Source organism: Myzus persicae, unplaced genomic scaffold (genome assembly GCF_001856785.1).
Source record: "Myzus persicae strain clone G006 unplaced genomic scaffold, MPER_G0061.0, whole genome shotgun sequence".
Classification (NCBI taxonomy): domain Eukaryota; kingdom Metazoa; phylum Arthropoda; class Insecta; order Hemiptera; family Aphididae; genus Myzus; species Myzus persicae.
Genome location: NW_019104377.1, coordinates 639,186 through 658,983, shown reverse-complemented (window position 1 = coordinate 658,983; position 19,798 = coordinate 639,186). Strand labels below are relative to the sequence as shown.

General features: G+C 34.7%; 1 protein-coding gene across 2 annotated transcripts in view; it reads right to left on the bottom strand.

Moving 5' to 3' along the window:
* Nucleotides 1-12,351: 12,351 nt before the first annotated feature.
* Nucleotides 12,352-19,798, bottom strand: part of LOC111041626 (RNA-binding protein Nova-1) — a 58,980-nt gene continuing 51,533 nt past the window's right edge. For both annotated transcript variants that reach the window (XM_022325937.1, XM_022325938.1), the window contains exon 7: nt 12,352-15,143. In XM_022325937.1, coding sequence (XP_022181629.1) covers nt 14,531-15,143 — 613 coding nt within the window. In that variant the 3' untranslated portion in view covers nt 12,352-14,530. The remainder of the gene's footprint in view (nt 15,144-19,798) is intronic.

Below are 19,798 nucleotides of genomic sequence, written 5' to 3'. Positions count from 1 at the left end.
GGAAAAAAAAGTCCGCGTATAAAAGTCTGAGTCGTAAAAAGTGCTCAGTAGATAAGTCCTATAAGCCTAAAAAGTCCGGGGTAAAAAAGTCTGAGGAAAGAAAATCCGGTATATATGTATATATAACGATATTTAAAATAATTAATTTTAAAAAAAAATTCAATTATTATAATTAGGAACTTATAGTATCATTACCATAATATACGTAGTATATTTTAATGACATCTCGGTTTGATTTAGTATTAACTGTCTAGTTAACTATCTCAACTAAAAAAATTCTGGTTTATATGTATAATGTGTGTACCTATAACAATAATCGTTGAAAAAAAAAATTGAATCATTACAATATTTATCATCAGTTTGATTAACTATAGTTAAAAAAAATAATAAACCCATTTAAGGATTCCGATACACATATATGCATAACAATATTTAACCGACATACTTTGCGAATATATTGCCGGTATTGGTACCTGCAAGATTATTTATTAATTTCGTCGGATTAATCATTTGGTTACAATTTATATTAATACTCATTAAGAAGTCTGACTGCGCCTCTTATCGCGTTTTTCCTTTCACCTAATTATGTGTACCGGACTTTTTGGTAGTATACCACCGTATATGTATGTAGGTACTGTACGGGTATATTTTTGAAACTATAAAATAACTTAAATGTCAGGATAAGTTTTTCTCGCAAATTATTTTGAACTCGATCAAAACAAAACTAAAATTACAATCACAGTAAACTTGTTCAGTTGTTCGAAAAGAACTCTTAAATTTCGATATAATTTCGTATCGATTTCTTTATATCCAAAGAAGTTATACACCCGAACGCACCTATAAAAATGTTAAATTCGATAAACGATTAACATCGGCGTTTCAAATATTATTGAACTTTGCAGTAATCAACAGTTTTCTCGGCAGCGTCGCGTAATAGTGTGTGTGATCTTATACTATTAACTCGGCGAGTAAAACTTTTGCACACACCCATTACGGCCAGTGTCCGCGTCTCAAGGAAGTTCGCCGAAATTGAAATATTTCGCCGAAGTGCGATGTTCACCATCGTCTAATGCGTTTCGTCCAACTAAACCATTATGGGTTCATCCAACTTGCACTGCACCACTCCACACGCCCGTGATTTATAATGCCGTTGTGGTTGGGGCGGAGAAATTCGGTTTACGTCATTGTCGTGCGTTCATATTATTACACACACACACACACACACACCGGTTAAGTCATCGTTTATTGCTCATACTTGCCTCCCGAGCGTTTTCGAGGCGTCTGTGCAATATTTACATGGTTCACGATTTCGCGCAAGCGTGTTAAAAAATAATTTAAAAAAAATGAAATTTGTACATCGCCTATTACTACGGGCGCAATTAGTTTTATTATTACGATGGTGATAATTTACCGCGGAGTATTATGCAAACTCACCAGAGCCGGAGGATGACCCGCGTTGATATTCCACTTTAATTCGTTTTCAATATTATAGTGAAAAGACTAAATAATGATACATTTAAAATTTTAACGGTTGAATCTTGTTAGTTTTCACGATCAACTAAACGAATAAATTATTTATTGACATTCCTAAACGCAAAGTTGCTTACCTCCCAATTTCTTGAGAAGGCTCCATGCCTCCCTACTAGAATGTCTGAAATCGAGGGCTGTCATTGTTTTGTTCCATTTTTCCTTCCTGTATTCATCAAGGCTAGTTAAGAGGTCGTCCGCTACATCAATGTTTCCGTTCATGTATTCTCCTCGGTATAGGTTTTCGCTTAGTTCGTTCCAGCCGGGGATGTAATCTTTCCTATAGCCTCTTGGCATATGTTTTTTTGCAATAGCAATGATGAGTCCCAAAAATCTATTATAGTTCAAACGTTTAGGTGGGATAAACCGGATGCATTTGTCTAGTTCATTTGCATAGTCTTCCCATGCAGCTTTGTTAAAGTTCCATCTGGGGTAGGGTGTGGAGTTAATTAGTGGGATTTGAAGCCCGATTTCAATTAGGATAGGCCGATGCTGACTATTTGGGAAGTCGTTCATAACTGTTCGGCTGGCTGCCATGGGTAAGTTGTTTGTTGTTGTAAGTTGTCTGCTCCTTACTCAGTAGCGGAAATTACCACGGCTCTAAAGGACCTAAAACCGGGGAAGGCTGCAGGGCCAGATGGAATGCACCCTGAATTTCTGATAAACTGTGGTCCTAACACCAGAAGATGGCTATCTAAATTTTACACTGACATCCAACAATCCGGTACGCTGCCACCAGAATTTAGAAAATCTAGAATAATTGCTATCATCAAACCCGGGAAATCAAACGATCGCCCAGAAAACTACCGACCAATAGCACTACTCAGCGTGTGCTATAAACTACTGGAGAGAATAATCTACAATCGAATAAGCCCAATTATACTAAATACCATTCCGGTGGAACAAGCCGGGTTCAGGCCGGGCCGAAGCTGTTCCGATCAAGTCCTCGCATTGACCACTTATATTGAGGCTGGCTTTCAAAACCGCCTAAAAACTGCAGCGGTATTTATCGACCTAACAGCTGCTTACGATACCGTTTGGAGACACGGCCTGCTGTACAAACTTCTTAAAACTATTTGCTGCCGAAATACCGTCCAGCTAATCAACACTATGCTTTCTAATAGATCATTTAAAGTTCACATGAATGATAAAACTAGCAACTTTAGAACATTAAATAACGGCCTAGCGCAAGGCTCGGCATTAGCACCTCTATTATTTAATGTCTATATAGCCGACCTCCCATTGACTCACTCCATTAAATTCGCATACGCTGATGACCTAGCTATTGCAACTCAACACAAAGACCTCAATGAAACAGAAAGGATACTCACAGACGATCTCATTACTCTAGGTAACTACTTCCAAGCCTGGAGACTAAAACCTAACACCAGCAAAACAGAAGCGTCCTGTTTCCACCTCAACAATAAACTTGCTAGCGCTCAACTAGACATAACTTTCAACGGAGACGCTCTAAACCACAATTGCCACCCCAAATACCTTGGAATAACACTGGATCGCACACTCTCCTTCAAAACTCATCTCGAAAATACTGCCGCCAAACTTAACTCCAGAAATAATATAATACATAAACTCTGCTGTACATCTTGGGGTGCTTCGGCTCACACTCTGCGATGCTCGGCTCTTGGTTTGGTCTACCCAGTAGCTGAATACTGCGCATCCGTCTGGCTAAATAGCGCTCATGTGGCAAAAGTAGACACCCAACTAAACACTACCATGAGATTAATATCTGGCACAATAAAATCGACACCTACTCACTGGCTCCCAACATTAACAGCAATTGCTCCCCCACCACTTCGCAGAGCGAGCGCCTTAGTTAAAGAGCTCTCAAAAATAAATCTCAATCATGAACTGCCCATTAATAATTTTATTGACGACGCGACCAAAACACGATTGAAGTCTAGAAAACCGACACCAAAAACTGCTAAGGACCTAATCAATGCAAACTTCGACATGATGACGCAATTGGAACAAACGTGGGCAGCCGCGGCAGAGAACGACAACATCCTATGTAACATATCACCAGGACATATACTCATAGGATTTGACCTACAGCGAAATCTGTGGTGCACACTTAATAGAATACGAACCTCACACGGTAGATGTGCAGATTCCTTGCACAAATGGGGCATGAGAGATTCACCAAAATGTGACTGCTGAGCAGAGAAGCAGACCATCTATCACATAGCATTTGTATGTCCTATCCACGCCTACCAAGGTCCCAGAATCGACTGCCTCACAACCCCTCCAAAATTTATTAAATGGCTGGAGGAACTAGAACTAGATCTCTAATACCTTATCGTTACCTTATTAATATTACTCATATTTTCTCTTTTTTTTACTTGTTTATTTTTATTTTATTCATCTTTTATATTATATTAATTAATTAAATTTACTGTACGTTACCATATTATAACTCTAATGCATGTAACCACAAACCATACGCTAAATAAATAAAAACGCAAAGTTGATAATTCAATTACTAATTAGATAGGCGTAGGAATTTTTATTCAATTAATAATCAAAAAAATTGTTGTATAGGTTTCCATAAGTATAATATTACAACTGTCAACTGTTCAGTATTTGACCTTTCGCTGGGTATCTCCACAAATTAAAATCCTATAACTATCACATCGATTTAATTTGAATATTTAAAAAAAAAAAATTTTTCTTTACAGCGCCATTCATAGTACATTTTTCGAATAGACATTTAATTAAAAATGTACTCTTTAATACATTATTTTGTTTGTTTGTTAATGTCGTGTTCTTTACATTCGTTTAATTTAAAATGGCATTAAAAAAAAAAGGAATTTAAAGTTTTATTTATTTAAATAACTAAATGTAGGGAGAACTGAAAAGTATTTATAATTACTTAATAATACTTATAAGTCTTGTTCTCTCTGATTAAATTATTAATACAATAGGTCTGTATGATAAATATTACGAATTTTTTATTTCAAGAATCAAATATTGATCTATTACTTCCAATAGAAAACAAAAAGAAAAAATAGTAGGTGCCAATAATACGATGTCAGAATTGTGAATTGTGCCATTTGTGTGATGACATGGATCATGGATCTATTTGTTATGTTACCCATAAGATATAATAATACAAGTATATTATAGTCAGTTTCGTAATAAATAATTGCTTCAATAAATTTGTATACAAGTACTCGTTGAATTATAACATCGGTTAAACACATAATATTTACGAATGAAAGTTAATAAAAAAAAAAAAATGTATAAACTATATGTTTGCTTAAGTTTTTTTGTATACATAGTGAACACCATAAAGTGTAGGTACCTACTGTATTATACAATAAATATAATTAATATTTTGTAATACGTGTCGTGTATGCATGTAAAGCACTATGATATCAAGTAGGTGTATAGGTACAATAATATAGTATAACTTTTTTGGTAACCTTCCATTTTTTTTTTTTTTTTTTAATAAATGCAACGAGAAAAATGATTTATAGCGGGAACCTACATGCAATTTAAAAGGTTGAAATGGAAACTTTTCCTGCAATGATAAGCCATTAGTCAAAATATAACCTAAATAACACTACCTACCCACACATCCGGAGTAGTTAGTTATTAAGTTAGCAGGAGCTTACACTATTATTTGGTTTTATAAAGTCATCATTGTAACGCAGAAGCGTGTTTCGTTTAATTTCGGACATTTTACATTATTACCTTTAGGCTATATACGTACACCCCTAATATGCATCTACTTACAACGAATTATGTTTCAATGTTCAAATCTATATAATATTATTATTTATTGTTGTTAATGTGTGGAAGCTCTCATCATTGCAATATTGTATTACGGTGCTTATAATAACTATGCCGCGGGCGGTTTTGTGAAATATAAACAACGTAATCGTCAGTTATTAAACCGATTTAAGCTGCAAGACCTCCACAAGACCAACCTACATTGCAATAACGTTATAATGCATACCTATAATACCCTGGAGTGTGTAATTTGCGCCAAAAACGACCGAAAAAAAAAAATATATTTATACGTCTAAGTGTAGCTTGCGCCGCACCTGAAAATCAATTTTGGTAATTTTGATATTTAAGGGTGTGTAGTTTGCGCCACAGAAATCTGTTCCATAATCTTGTACATGCAAAAATTGTGATTTGCGCCATTATATTTATCTTTTGAAAATTGTAATTTGCGCCACTTAAAAACAACCCAAACAATTTTTTTTCTCAGATTATAACACATCGCATTTTTAGTCATTGATTAATCAAGTTCATTTTAATAGTTACATTTCTAGAAAATCATTAAAATAAAGTGAAATAAATAAATGCCTGATGTATATTGAGTGAAATTTTAGGTATATTAATAAAACATAAAAATCAGTCATATTATAATAAAAAATTAACAGTTAGTAAATTCCAACAATTGAAGATAAAAGTGCGTGACGCAGATTACATATTCCATTTCGTTTTCTGTCTTGGCTCAAATTACCAAAATTAATTTTTAGATGTGACGCAAATTACAAATAAAAAAATTGGAGCAAAATACTATCTCTGATATCTCTAATACCTAGTGCCTATTCGATTCAGATATGCATATTACTGTATTAGGTACCTATATTGATTATAGCTATACGAGTAATAACAACTAAATTGTTATGATGAATGATTTGTATCTTACAGAAAATCACTGAACAGGTACATGCAGTGCCGGATTTAACCATTGTGCCGCTTTAAGCACTAAATAATTTGCCGCCTTTTAATATTTTTCTAGTCTAAAAAATGTTATTAAAGCATACAATTATAGTTTTTTTATTTTTTACTTAAAATTTTGATGATGAACAATAAAAACATACAACTCTACGATTATGAAATTGGAAATCATAAAATATAAATATTACCACAATCCCGTTGGCCTAAAAACATTTTATAATTAGTTTCATTTTATTTTAGTTCCAGTTACATATAGTAAAAATGTGATATTAAAAATTATTTGCCGCCTTTGAGAGATTGCCGCCCGCCCTAAGCACTAGCTTACAGGGTTTACTGGGAAATACGGCACTGGGTACATATTCTAATACAATTAGATTAAACAATGATTATATATTTTAATATAAGAAAGATATGTATAATCTCGCGGTACTATTCCGACGTCAAAAATGTGTGTATTACTTAATTTTGGACAAGAATTAATTATTGATTCGATCTACTATAGGAAGTGATAAATACGCAGGAACTCCTGCAGTAATTATATGCGGTTTGGAAAGTTCACAAACGAAACACGGCAGGTTGACGTGCGTTTCGACGAGAAGACAAATTCCCCGCGGGTACCCCCGGGACCAAAAATACACACTCAGTCCGTACGTAAGTATACGTGCTAAGTTCCTATGCACATATAGATATAGAATTAAATGTTTCACTATAGGTGTACCGGTCAAGTGATGTATATAACCTGAATCAAAATATAACACGATCCATACTGTCTATACCGGTGGTTCTGAAACTGCGGTGCTCGTGCCCCCCTGAAGGTACTCAACATTTTTTTAGTGGGTACGATTCTGGCCAACAACATTTTAAATTTAAATAGAGAAAAGATTTTTTACATATCTTAGTAACCCATAGAAGGGTTGCCCGAAAAATTGTTTTGGTAAAAAGGGGTACAGTGTTTATACAAGTTTGAGGACCCCTGGTGTAGACCTATCTGCATTAGGTACACCGATGATACGAAACAGCACGACGGGACAATCACTTTCGTTCAGTTCCATACGATACACTCGTCGATCGTTAAAATGCTGATTATTAAGACGACGACGTTATATTATTCGAGCAGCACAAAACCTGCAACATATTATATAATTCAACATCGCAACGACCGCATTCGAGTCGTATACAGTCATTCTCAAGTCCGAACGAATCGGGAAGGAAATTCGTAATATGGAAATTTTCGGTGGGTATAGGAGTGCAGTTTTGAGAAATAACACGCTCGAGTTTTCTTCTCATTAACATCGCGGAAACCATATTGTACGTATACAGGTGTATTTTTTTTAGTGCAGAATCCTACACGCATACATAACCTCTGGGCGATTTTAACCGGCTGCACTCGTGAGAACTTTATAAACATTCGACCGATGCGCTCGTGTGCGTATAGCGGACAATCATTAAGGGTGAATGCAACTTCCCTCCCCAGACATGTATACATGGCAGGTAAAAATCGTCCATACGTTCCTAATTATCCCCTATAGGTACACACACGCACGGGCGGACAACGTTTTCTGCAGTCGGTCAATATGCCCTTCGGGCAGGAATAAATTATTATTCGCACTCAACGCAGTTGTCGTGTATTATCAGTACGAGACGAAAATAATAATATAATATAATTTTACCATTTTAGATTCTGAGTGGAACGATGAATGTATTGATTTTACAATGATGTGTGTTTTTTTTTTTGTTTATTTTTAAAAAATTTTTTTTGTGTCTGTCATCACCTTTTAGGACAGTAAAACTGCTTCGATTTTCTTCAACAGCAACTTTTCTGATTGGAAAATGAATTTAGTTGGTACTTTGGGGGGTCAAAAGTAAAAATTTCCCAGAAGTTTTCAAAAGCGACGTGAAAAACAAAAGAAAAATTAAGGAAAAACGGGAATTTTTACGCAAAATCGATTTTTAACAAAATCGATTTTGGTTTTTGGTGTAACTCTAAAACAAATGGCCGTAGATATATGAAATGTTCACAGGTTGTGTATATTTGCATTTTCTATACACGGTAAAATTTTGAAAATAATTTGACTCTTTTTAAACTGTTTACGAACATTGTCAGTTTTCAATTTTTAAAATTTTTTTTTTCTATAAATATCAATAAAATTTCATTTGTTGGTTAAAAAAACTTGAAAATTTAATGCAAGGCTCCTAGTATATTGTTTGAAAGGCAGATGAAAAAAATTAAAAATCCTTAGTCACAGTTTTTTTTTATAAGCATTTAAAGTTCAAATATTGACAAAATACGTAAAAACGACGAAAATTTGGAAATTATTTTAAGTTAGAAATTCATAAAAAATTTTGTTTTTAAAACTAAGATTTTAAAATTTAATACAAGATTCCTCATAAGTTTGTCTACCTTTATCAAAAAAAAAATGTTTAGAAGAAAGTCAAATTAAAATTTTATGAGCGTTTGAAATTCATATTTTTACAACATTTGATATTCACTCGATTTCTCATGTAACGATTTTCTGTTTTTGTTGTAATTAAAAAACGAATGGCTGTAGATACTTGAAAATTTCACTGAATGTTGATATTAGCATTTTCCAAACACGATAACATTTTGAAAATAATTTGACTCTTTTTGAGATGTTTACGGACATTGTCAATTTTCAATTTTCTTGGTTTTTTTTCTATAAATACCAATAAAATTTTATTTGTTGGGCGAAAAAGCTTGAAAATTTAATACAAGGCTCCTGATATATTTTTACAATAGCAATAATTGTAAAATATTTAAAATACATAGGCACAATTTTTTTTTATAAGCATTTAAAATTCGAATTTTGACTTAGATATATTGGTATTAATATGTCTTAAACCAAGACTGACATACCGTCTCCACTCAGAATCGTTTTTCTTAAACAACGATATTGTATCATTGAATTCAAATTTAATTCCATCCATTATACAGTGACCCACTTGTAACCTACTGTACAGCAGAGCGACATCCACTTACCCGCTTTTTTTTTTTACCACTCGTTTACCGATTTACAAATCACAATATCGTAACGCAGTCGTCTTCTAAACGTCGTCGTCGTCACACGGAGCGCATTTTAATAACGATAATATTCAATTTTATTTGTTTGTAATTCGAAAAATCAATAGGTGTGGTTCACACGATTCACTGAAAACGCCACACAGATAGGTCATGACGTGCCCCCGTACTGCAAATGCGGCCTGCTCGGTTGTTGGACCGTTTCGCGTATAGGTTAAAACACATTACACTCACCCCCGTCGACGTGCCTACACTTCTGGTCGGGCAATACGAGCGCACGGGTCACTGCGGGTTAGGTTCCCACCGAGTTTATATTTTAATACCACAGCGACCGTACTTTTTCAACCCATACACTATCGAGACATGACATTATATAATATTGCGTTGTGTTTTTCGATAAGCAACGGTGTCGTCACATGACACAATAATACAACCCGAGCATAGGTACCTATATGCGCACGAAATTGTGCAAATCAGTAAACGATGTGTGTACCTACACTATATTTATATCGAGCGATACTTAAACGAGAAACGGCGCAGTGTTCATTTTAAACATATTTGAACACATATTGAGTGGAAATAGTTTTTTTTTTTATCTTTCTTTCTCTTTATTTTAACTGTTATTTAAAAAAAAAAAAAACACATACAAAACAGACGTAGCGATACGAAAATGGGAGGGACTTTCGACGAAATCACATTAGGGGTTCTACACAAACCAAATACGTTCACAAGTCCCAGGCCACCGCCGAAATGTTGTAAGACAATAATGATTGTGCATTGCACACAAATCCCTATAGTACTGAAATATTGATGTGCGTTTTTATTCACCGTAGTGACCAGAAATTATGTTCGTCACGTAAAAAAATAACGTCGAAAATAATATTGTCGTTTTGCGAACGATTTACCATTTCGCCGCAAGAACAGATATAGGTACTTACTCAACCTTTATAATAATTAAATATGGATCAACACTCTGAATAAAGTCCTCACCGAAGTTTTCTGTTGATGTGTTCTTCGAAATCCATCCAAGGGCCGAAGTGTGGGCGCCAGCTTGTCCAAGTAAAAACACTAACTATAAAACAAGTTATCCTTATTGCGAATATGTCGGACCCGGGCAGATGCGCTGCAATGATACCGGACTCGTGATTTAGGAGGAGGAAGTTTGTTTTTAAAGTAGGTACTTGTCCATTTTATATTTCCAGTTATCTCTTATTAAAAACGATCTATCACCCAAACTGTTTTTAATTAGAGAAAAATGTTGTTTTCCTCATAATGTATACTTTTTACCAAAACCCAAAATAATCTTTATAGTCGGTTTATTTTAATAATAGCTTATTTACATAGATAAGTTAGGTACTTACGTAATACGGAGATGCGAGTCGCATCATTCATAATTCATGTACTAATGAATACAGAATAAAATATAGGTAGGCCGCCATCTACTTCTGAATGGAAATTATTAATTTCTTCGCAGAAAAATGTTTACAGTTGTTAATTTTAAGGAATGTTAATTTCAGCCCGAAAAACAGCAGCGGACGTATCAATATAGGACGTTGTCGGGAAATAAAATACAACATTTACCGTAACAACAAAATGCATTTTTATTTCTGTACCAATTCCATTTATCTTGGACATAATAATTTCCCTTTAATAAAAACTTAAAAGATAAAACAATTATAAAGTTACACCTTAAATTATACTGAGTAAAGATCTTAATGTCGTTTTTATGTAGGAGTGTTTTAGCTTTGAATTTTTTAGCAGCTACTTATAGCCTACATAATATATTATTTAGGATAAACAATGTATACAATAAAAATTATACAGTTCATTAAATTTAAATATCACATTTTCTTTGTTTTAAACGTGTGAAAATGAGTTATGGAATGATATAATGAATAATGAATGGTAAGTATAAATAAACAATAAAGTATAACAAAAAAAAAAAAATCACAAGGTTGTGAAAATGGTAAAGTATATCACTGTCACGTATATCCATGTGCATCGTCATGTGTATACATTCACATAATATACAATATATATATTTATCTAATGTGTGATATGTTCGTTTAACGGTAAAATAATTTAAATCTGTTTTATTTTTTCCATTGATTGCCGAAATACTGTGTAATGACAAAATCAAAACATAATATTTTTAAAATTATCATTTAATTTAATTGTTAAAAGTCACCGATTGGTTTTTATTATATTTTAACATTAAAACACTTCTACGAAGATACATTTCAATAGACATTGTATGTTAAAACTATATGTTCATAAATAATTAATTTTATACATCATACTATTTCGAAAATATTATCCTGTATTTGAACTCATTATGTGGCTTCTATCATAGCTCTATATATAAATATAAATATAACGTTAATCGTACTTTCTATTTTTTTTACTAAAAATCCCCATTATAATATTAAAATTAAAACTCCTAATCCTGAGTTTAACAACCGACGTTAATTATTCTTTGTTAATATCACTAACCTTAATACATGGAAGTATAATATAATAACGAGGCCACATATACTTAGGTATACGTTCAGTTTTAATTATTATTAAATATAATTCTAAAAAGGGGTATACATCAAACAATTTTACTATATTTTGAGTTTTGGTACTCGGATCGAGCAATTATTTTTAATGTCGCTGAGATCGAGTTCATAACCAATATTATTGTTATTATTTTATTTTTTCATTTTGGACGATGGCAAGTATGTTACCCGATGATAATTTACACTAGCTAGTCCATAAAATAAAAAATTAATGATGATAAAATAGTTATTGACCATTAAACAACGGTTATTTCGGGACGGATTTTAGACTAAAGGTTTATGAAAAGTTTTCTATAAATACACACACGTAAATGAACTGATTAAAATGCAATATAATATAGTATAACTCTATTCAGACATCCAAAAATAGTGTATTATATAGTGTGTGAAACCACCAGATCATTTGTCACCAAAAATCGAAAAGTATCTACTAGAATATGGAGACAAAATGTGTAAGTTGTCTTATGCATATTATTATGGCAATAATATTACTTAGTATTAGTACCTACCTAATATAACATAATATACTGTATATGCACTTCATGCTGAAATAATATTTGATGTATAGTACAGTTCTACCACCCTATACGTATGAAATATATTTATATGTACGATTGTACGAATAATAATTAAAAAGCACCAATGCATTTAACACCAATAATTTAAAAACATAACTATTATATCACATTATTCCGTAAAAAAAAAAAGAAAAGAAAAAATGAATCAAATCTTATAACCGTTTACTCGGACCACGGATCTGATGAATAGAATATTGAGTATTGGTTTACGGACTTACGGCAATCATTAACTATACGACTTGTTGGGATCTGTTGAGCAAATATTACTTTCAAACAATAAAAATATTTTTTTTCTCCAATAAGCTGAATAAACATGGATTGTGTTGGGGACGACTTGTCGATGCCTCGATGGTAATATTATAATTATTATGCGAAGAAACGAAAGCAAAAACAAAACATGAAAATTCATTATATTAGAAAGATTCATGTATTATATGTACATACACCTACATGGTATAAGTGCTTTTACTGATTGGTTTACTGGGAGCCCCCCCCCTCCTCGAAAACGTCATACAATTAAATACATTTTTATATGACTCGTGTATTTTAAATATGAATGACTATTGAGCCGTCCCGAGAATATATTATACCCTGTTCAGAAAAAAAACGTATATCACTTACGCAAGTCCTCTTATTTCTGCACATATGTTTTCGAAGGGACGAAGAGGTATGTATGGCTAAAATAATAATCAGAGGAAAATGCACGGACGAACGTAGTAAAACTATGTTTATACATTATTAGTTGTGCTCATTAGTTGGTATATTGTTGTATTTTACCGACTCAGTCTTACACGCCGCTCATTGCAAGCTCGACAAACTCCAACGGGCTGAACTCTAAAATAGGATTTATTTATGAATACAATGATTATTATTACTCGTGTATACGACGCACCCGCAGATATTGTATACAAAAACAGTTTTTTGAACGGGGGAGGGGGGGGGGTGGGCTGAACGATGTCGTTTCAAAAATAAATAATTTCGTGTGATATTTACAATGTTGATAAAATACTCGGCGCCGTTCGAAAAGGTGTACGAAAATGGAAACCGTAAAATATAACTTATTAGAAACGTTTCGACCCCCAAAACGTTTTTCCGCCCCTGCTCATAACGTTTCCCAGTGAAAAACGTATTCATTTCGGCAACCGAACACGTTAAATTTTATCCACTTTTGGTCCACTTATTAAATCTGCTAGCGTATTCAACATTAAACGTAAGCTATATACGACCCCTACGAAAAACCACCTAACACATTCTAATGATGATAATGATAATAATAATAATAATAATAATAATAATAATAATAACAATCAATATAATAATTGTGTACCTACCTAATCAATTAATTTATCCATGGTTCAGTACCCATACTTTTGTTCTAACATTAAATTATATAATATGGTCGTTGCCGCTGTCTAATGAAACAAACAGACCATAACAGTTTTTTATTTTCATTATTTTATACACAAATTAATAGTAATCATTATACTATGGAAAAACAAAACATTCGAAGGTCGTTTGTACCTGTACTGTACAGGCGTAATAATGTATGATGGGATATAATGTTTTTTGTATATAAGGCACACATGAACAATGAATGTATATATAATAAAATATTATACCTTTTTACGAATCAATAATTATAATATGACTGTGGCAAGTGAATCCCGTCGCTAATTTTTCGACGTCCGCTCGAATCTCGGACTATTTGCGTTGATAATTTAAAATTTAAAATTCAAAACAATAATGATCGAAACGACCGAAATAAAGAACTCTTCCACAGCAAAACGCCCACCCGTTTACCGTTTAATAATATATTATTATAATGTACACAACACACACACACACACACACACACACACACACACACACACACACACACGGTGAGGGGTGATGTAAGTTAGTGGGTGGGAAGGGGGGTAGGTAATAATGGATGGTGGTGTTGTGGATGGGTCGAGGAAGAAGCAACAGTACAAATAATAATAATAATAATAATAATATGAATAATAATAATATGAATAATAATATATGAATATGAAAATTACGTAGAAGGCGAGTTATTGTAATACTTAGACTATATAATATGCAAAACGGACGCGGACGCGTCATGCGGCTCAGAAGGCGCGGGCCCGCTTGGTCTCCTCGTCGACGATCCTCTGCTGCATCAGGTAGTTGGCCATCGCTATGCCACTGGCCGACCCACATATGGTCACCTTCCGGTTGGTGGTGCCCGGCGCGTACACGCCCTTCTTGGATATGTGAATGGTGACACCGCTCATCTGCTGGATCTCGACCAGTGACCGGCCGCCGGGGCCGATGATGGCGCCCACGATTGACTCGGGTACGTCCATCTCCCGCTTGACGGACTGCTGGTCGTCGGCGGTCATCTCGTACAAGGCGGCCGCGGCAGCCGCAGCCGCTGCGGCCGCCGCGTTCGTCGTCGGCCCCATCGCCTTGGGCGTGGACGCGGCTGCGGCCGCGGCCGCCGCCGCTGCCGCTACGCCCAGCCCGTAAGAGTTTGCGTTGGACAGCGTCGGGCTGGCCGCGTTCTGCGACAGGATCGCGTTGATGGATATGGCGCCGCCAGCCAGGCCCAGATCGAACAGGTCGTTTGTCACCGTGCTCAGGAGTCCAGTGCCGTTGTGGTGGGCCACCGACGGGGCCGGTTGCAGGATGCTGGTCTGGTTAATCAGTCCGATTATGCTGTTCGGGCTAAGTACGTTGTGCCTGCGGAGAACATGAAAAAAAAATACGATTGAGTACATTGCAGTCAGTGATGGACGACCTCCCCCCCCCCTGCTAAATGCCAAAATAATACAGTGGTATGTCGAAGAATAATTTTTGATTTTCTCACAAAATATGCACAAACAATGTACAGTAGTTTTTTTTTTTTGCAGTGAACGTAAACGAAGGAGCATCCAAACAACAATAATAATATGTGTAGAAGTCTAATAATAATTCACGTTGCATTAATTTCCGGTAATTAGGTTGGATAATTAGTAAAAGATTTGTTTATTGATAATTGTAAGTTCTATTAATACCATATCAATATTAAAGATAACATTTACAAGACCTAATGTGAAGAAAAAAATGATAGTCAATTAATTTAAGGTGGTCGAATTTTACAGACGTGATAACCGTCGCATTCCTACTGCAAGACGATATGACAGCAATATTATGATTCATGGGCTGACTTTCATCAAACTCGACCTTAATTTTATCTCGTAAACGAAATTAGAAATAAATTTCCAATCGTATTTAATTAATTTTAAGGACCAGGATTATTATATTAATTAAGGGCGGTGGTTTTGACCACAGCGTGACCATAACGACAGATGCTCGACGGGACCTATCCAACAACGAGTCATAGTTGGCCAAGATCATTACAAAATCGTCCGGTGTCGGCTTGAACATAAGCCCCATCAAATATTTGGACTATATACGTCATTATTAAAGTCATACATTGTCTGAGAGCTACTTAGTCGCTGCATAAAATGTATTGGTGCACAGTGTTCTTTTTACAAAAAACCACGGCTGCTCGTTATGTCAGACATTTCCTACAATGAGTAATGACCAATGAAATTGTTGGACAAGTAAAAATACATAGGTATCCCTATATGTATATATAAAAATGAATAAACGTTTGTATGGGGCTAACAAGCCTTGGAAACTATACTGAACCAATTGTACCAAATTATACCCATATATCCCTCGAGACTGGGGGAGTGTTCTTTGCTTAGTTTTTCAACCCCTATAGGTTGGTATAGAGTGGTCCACACACGAATTTCATTTTGAATCACTAAAGCCAACAATTGTTTTAAAAAAACAATTTAACGTTTACGGTTGACAGTGGTTACAAAAAAAAAAAAAAAAACGGTTAAAAGAAAATAATATTTTACTATTTGTTTGTCATTTAAACGTACAAAAAGAGGCAATGTTCCTATGTTTGTAGCTTATTTAAGACTCAAAGGCTACTGGACCAATTTTGACGAAAAATGCATTGATTGGTTTTGACTTTTGGGGATATCGAGAAAATTAAGGAGTAGTTTCAACCGCGTTCGAGAATATGCTAAGTGCTGTATTCAATCCTGTAGCGAATGGCGCATCTTGGTCAAATTAGTGCACAAACCGCGGTACACCGATACGTCCATGTCGCTGCCCCCCTCACCATTTTGAATTTCAGGTCCAACCTCTGGGTGATCTTTTTTGCTTCGTTAGTACCGGGTTTGGATCGAAAATTCGAAATGGTAGTGTTTGCACGTCCCTAGCAGCCCCTGCACGAAATGCGAATAACTTTGGAAAGGATAGAGCACTAACGATGGGGCGAAAAGCACTACCGGGTATACTAACGAAGCACATACGATCTTCTCCGGTTTGGACCCAAATTCGAAATGGATGGATGCCAGCGACATGGACTTTACGCCGATTCCGATTTGCCCGTGAACCGATGTACGTGCAAACACTATAAGGACCTAGGTACACCGATATAGCTCTTTATTTTATATTGGTTTATTTTTTTCCCAAACAAAAACGGGTTATACTGCTAGTGAGAAAATAAATATAAATGTTTACCCCTATTTATAATTTTGTATTGAAAAAATGTCTTTGAGATATAACGCGTGTGAACTGCTACAATTTTTTTGACGGGCTAACTTTTGACAACGATAGTTTTGTGTTATAATATTATATATGAATTCCCGCACGTCTCTAACTGGCTTACGATATTTGATAATGTTATATACAAACACAGTAGAAATTGATTAATACGATATCAAAGTAACCGCGAGAATTAGTTTGCGCATTGACCGATATAGATTGTACAAAACACTAGATAAAAAACGTAAAAATGCAACCGCGAGACTTACGATTTTGTGCGCATTAACCAACATGACGTGTTAACCGACGACGCGCGACGTCTACTATACATATCGTACTTGGATTATGACGTTATATGCTACTTTATACGCTCTTGTTGCAGACATCACCAATTAATGGTTTTGGACGTCGAAATTAAGAATTTACGAAGTTTTCTGGGGGAAGGGTCGAAATTTCCCGTGCACGTTAATCGAAAGTCAAGTCAAAATTAAAGCGGATAAAAAGTCTATTCACCATCAAAAAAATAAAAGTAAATTCAAAACATCACACCTTCTCGATGGAGAGTTGTACGCATAGTTTGTCCGACGGCCGCCATTTGGGGTCTACCGCTGTCCACGACGATAATGATTAGGGTTGTAATACGAGTGAATCTATCATAAATCGCGTCGACAGAGATCGTATAACAAATTCGACCCCGGAAATCGGTCTACCACAGTATCCCGACAACGAATCATGGAATCTGCACGAATTCGGTTGACGTAACTATTATGACATTTTCGGGTAAAAATACTATTGAGTACACGGTGCTTATCTCGGCTGTGTCACAACACAATTCCGGGCGCTTACGTTGAATTCGTTTTATTTTCGGCGATGTCGACAAATTTTACAAATTTTACAATGGTTAATACAAGATACGATCAATTTATAATTGTTGTGCGATCATACTAAACATTTACGTAATCGTTTAACGTTTTTATGATTAAATAACATTTTTTTTCTTTCGTAAGTACTATTTTAATGTTGCACACGCCAAATCGCCAAATTAATACGTTTATAGTAATATGAGACTGTTTGGAGTAAACTGCAATACAAAAATTATTTAATTTTAACCATTAACGCCGTAAGTGGCGCGTTGTTTTTTATGCTGACTCGGTATAGCATGCAATCTGATGGTGTGATTATGAAAATTGTATAATTAAATTACACTTTACAGCCCCGAAGCATATTATACTGTGAAATCGTGTCGCATTTAAGGGCATTCCTTTGCCATAGCGATTCCTAATATATATAATGTGTATAAGCAATCGCCGTGTTTCCAAAAAGGTAAATCGCATACGCAATCGGGTTTTATATCCTTCGGTTTTTTTTTCCGGGAATTCGGAAATTTTTAGAAAACCTAACGCTCCAATATATTTTGCGCGCACGAGGGCAAGTGCATTCCACACGGGAGAATTCGGATTACACCCGGCCCGCCGTTCGAATTCAGCGCGTTATATTGTCACTCGCGTGTTTGACTTATTATTTTTTATTTATAAATAAATGTATATATACCTAGTTTAATTTGTTTTCGCGACACTTCACGGTTGACAGGACACCGCGTGTGCATTAATTATCACTGTAGATACCTATATATGCATCATATATTATGTACATCATTACGTGTGTGCTGCTTTTCGTCTCGTGCAGCGTAACGAAGTTCGCGGAGTGTATCGCACACATGCCGTAACTTCCGAGAAGTTACATTCTCGTGTGACTTAGACGACGAATGAAATCTGGCGGCGGCATTATAAATGGTAGGCCGTCAAGATTGCTTTTCGAAATATTAACGTGACACGTGTAAAACGATTTTGATGCCCGCGGTGTGTTTTCGTTTTATATAAACTGTTAGATACGTAATAATACTTTGATGTCAACTACCAATGATTCGTGTTTCATCTAATTGCGATTTCGGTTAATTAGCAATGCAATTACCCGATTTGAATAAAACCCTATTATTCCGATTTTCTTGCAAGTTAAAACATTGTTTTTAAGTGAACTTATCTGTACAATACATTTTTTAACTGCTGATATAATATACACAAAGATTGTTAAAAAAACATAAACAAAAAATATTAAAGTGACTCGGCATTTGGCAATGAAACAATGGTCGTCGAGTTCTATTTTACAAAATTACAAGTATACAATTGAAACCCATTGTATTTTAACTACTCTGACTTTTGAAATGAAAATGAGTTATTTATTGTGAATGGTACGAAATGTAATTCTATTCATTTTAACAATCACAAAAACTCCTCGTGAATGAATATGCTTCGTTTTTCTTAGAATTTATGATGTGCATATAGTCTTATGGATATATTTTTATAATACAACGGGACTGATAATTATTATTTAATAAAATGATAAAACAAAATACGCGAGTGTATAATATATAAGTTGAACTCCATTTATTATTTTTCTTTTAAATTCGAGAAGATATCATAATAATTTATAGATAAATTTGACATTTCAAAGTTAAGTCACCTATTAGGTTCGAAGCTGTCAATCTTAATTTATTTTAAGTAAACATATTGAACGATTCTAAATCCAATATCTATACATAATATGAAAACGCCAAATTATTTGTATGAAAATTAAACAATTTTTCGTTGTTTTCACTCGCGTATGACACATTTATAGTTAATACATTATTCAAGCTAGTTATGTTAGCAAACTATCATATTTGACTTGCTACATTAAATCATCTTATTTCAAGAGTTATGCATCAACTTGCCTGTATCGTAAGAAAT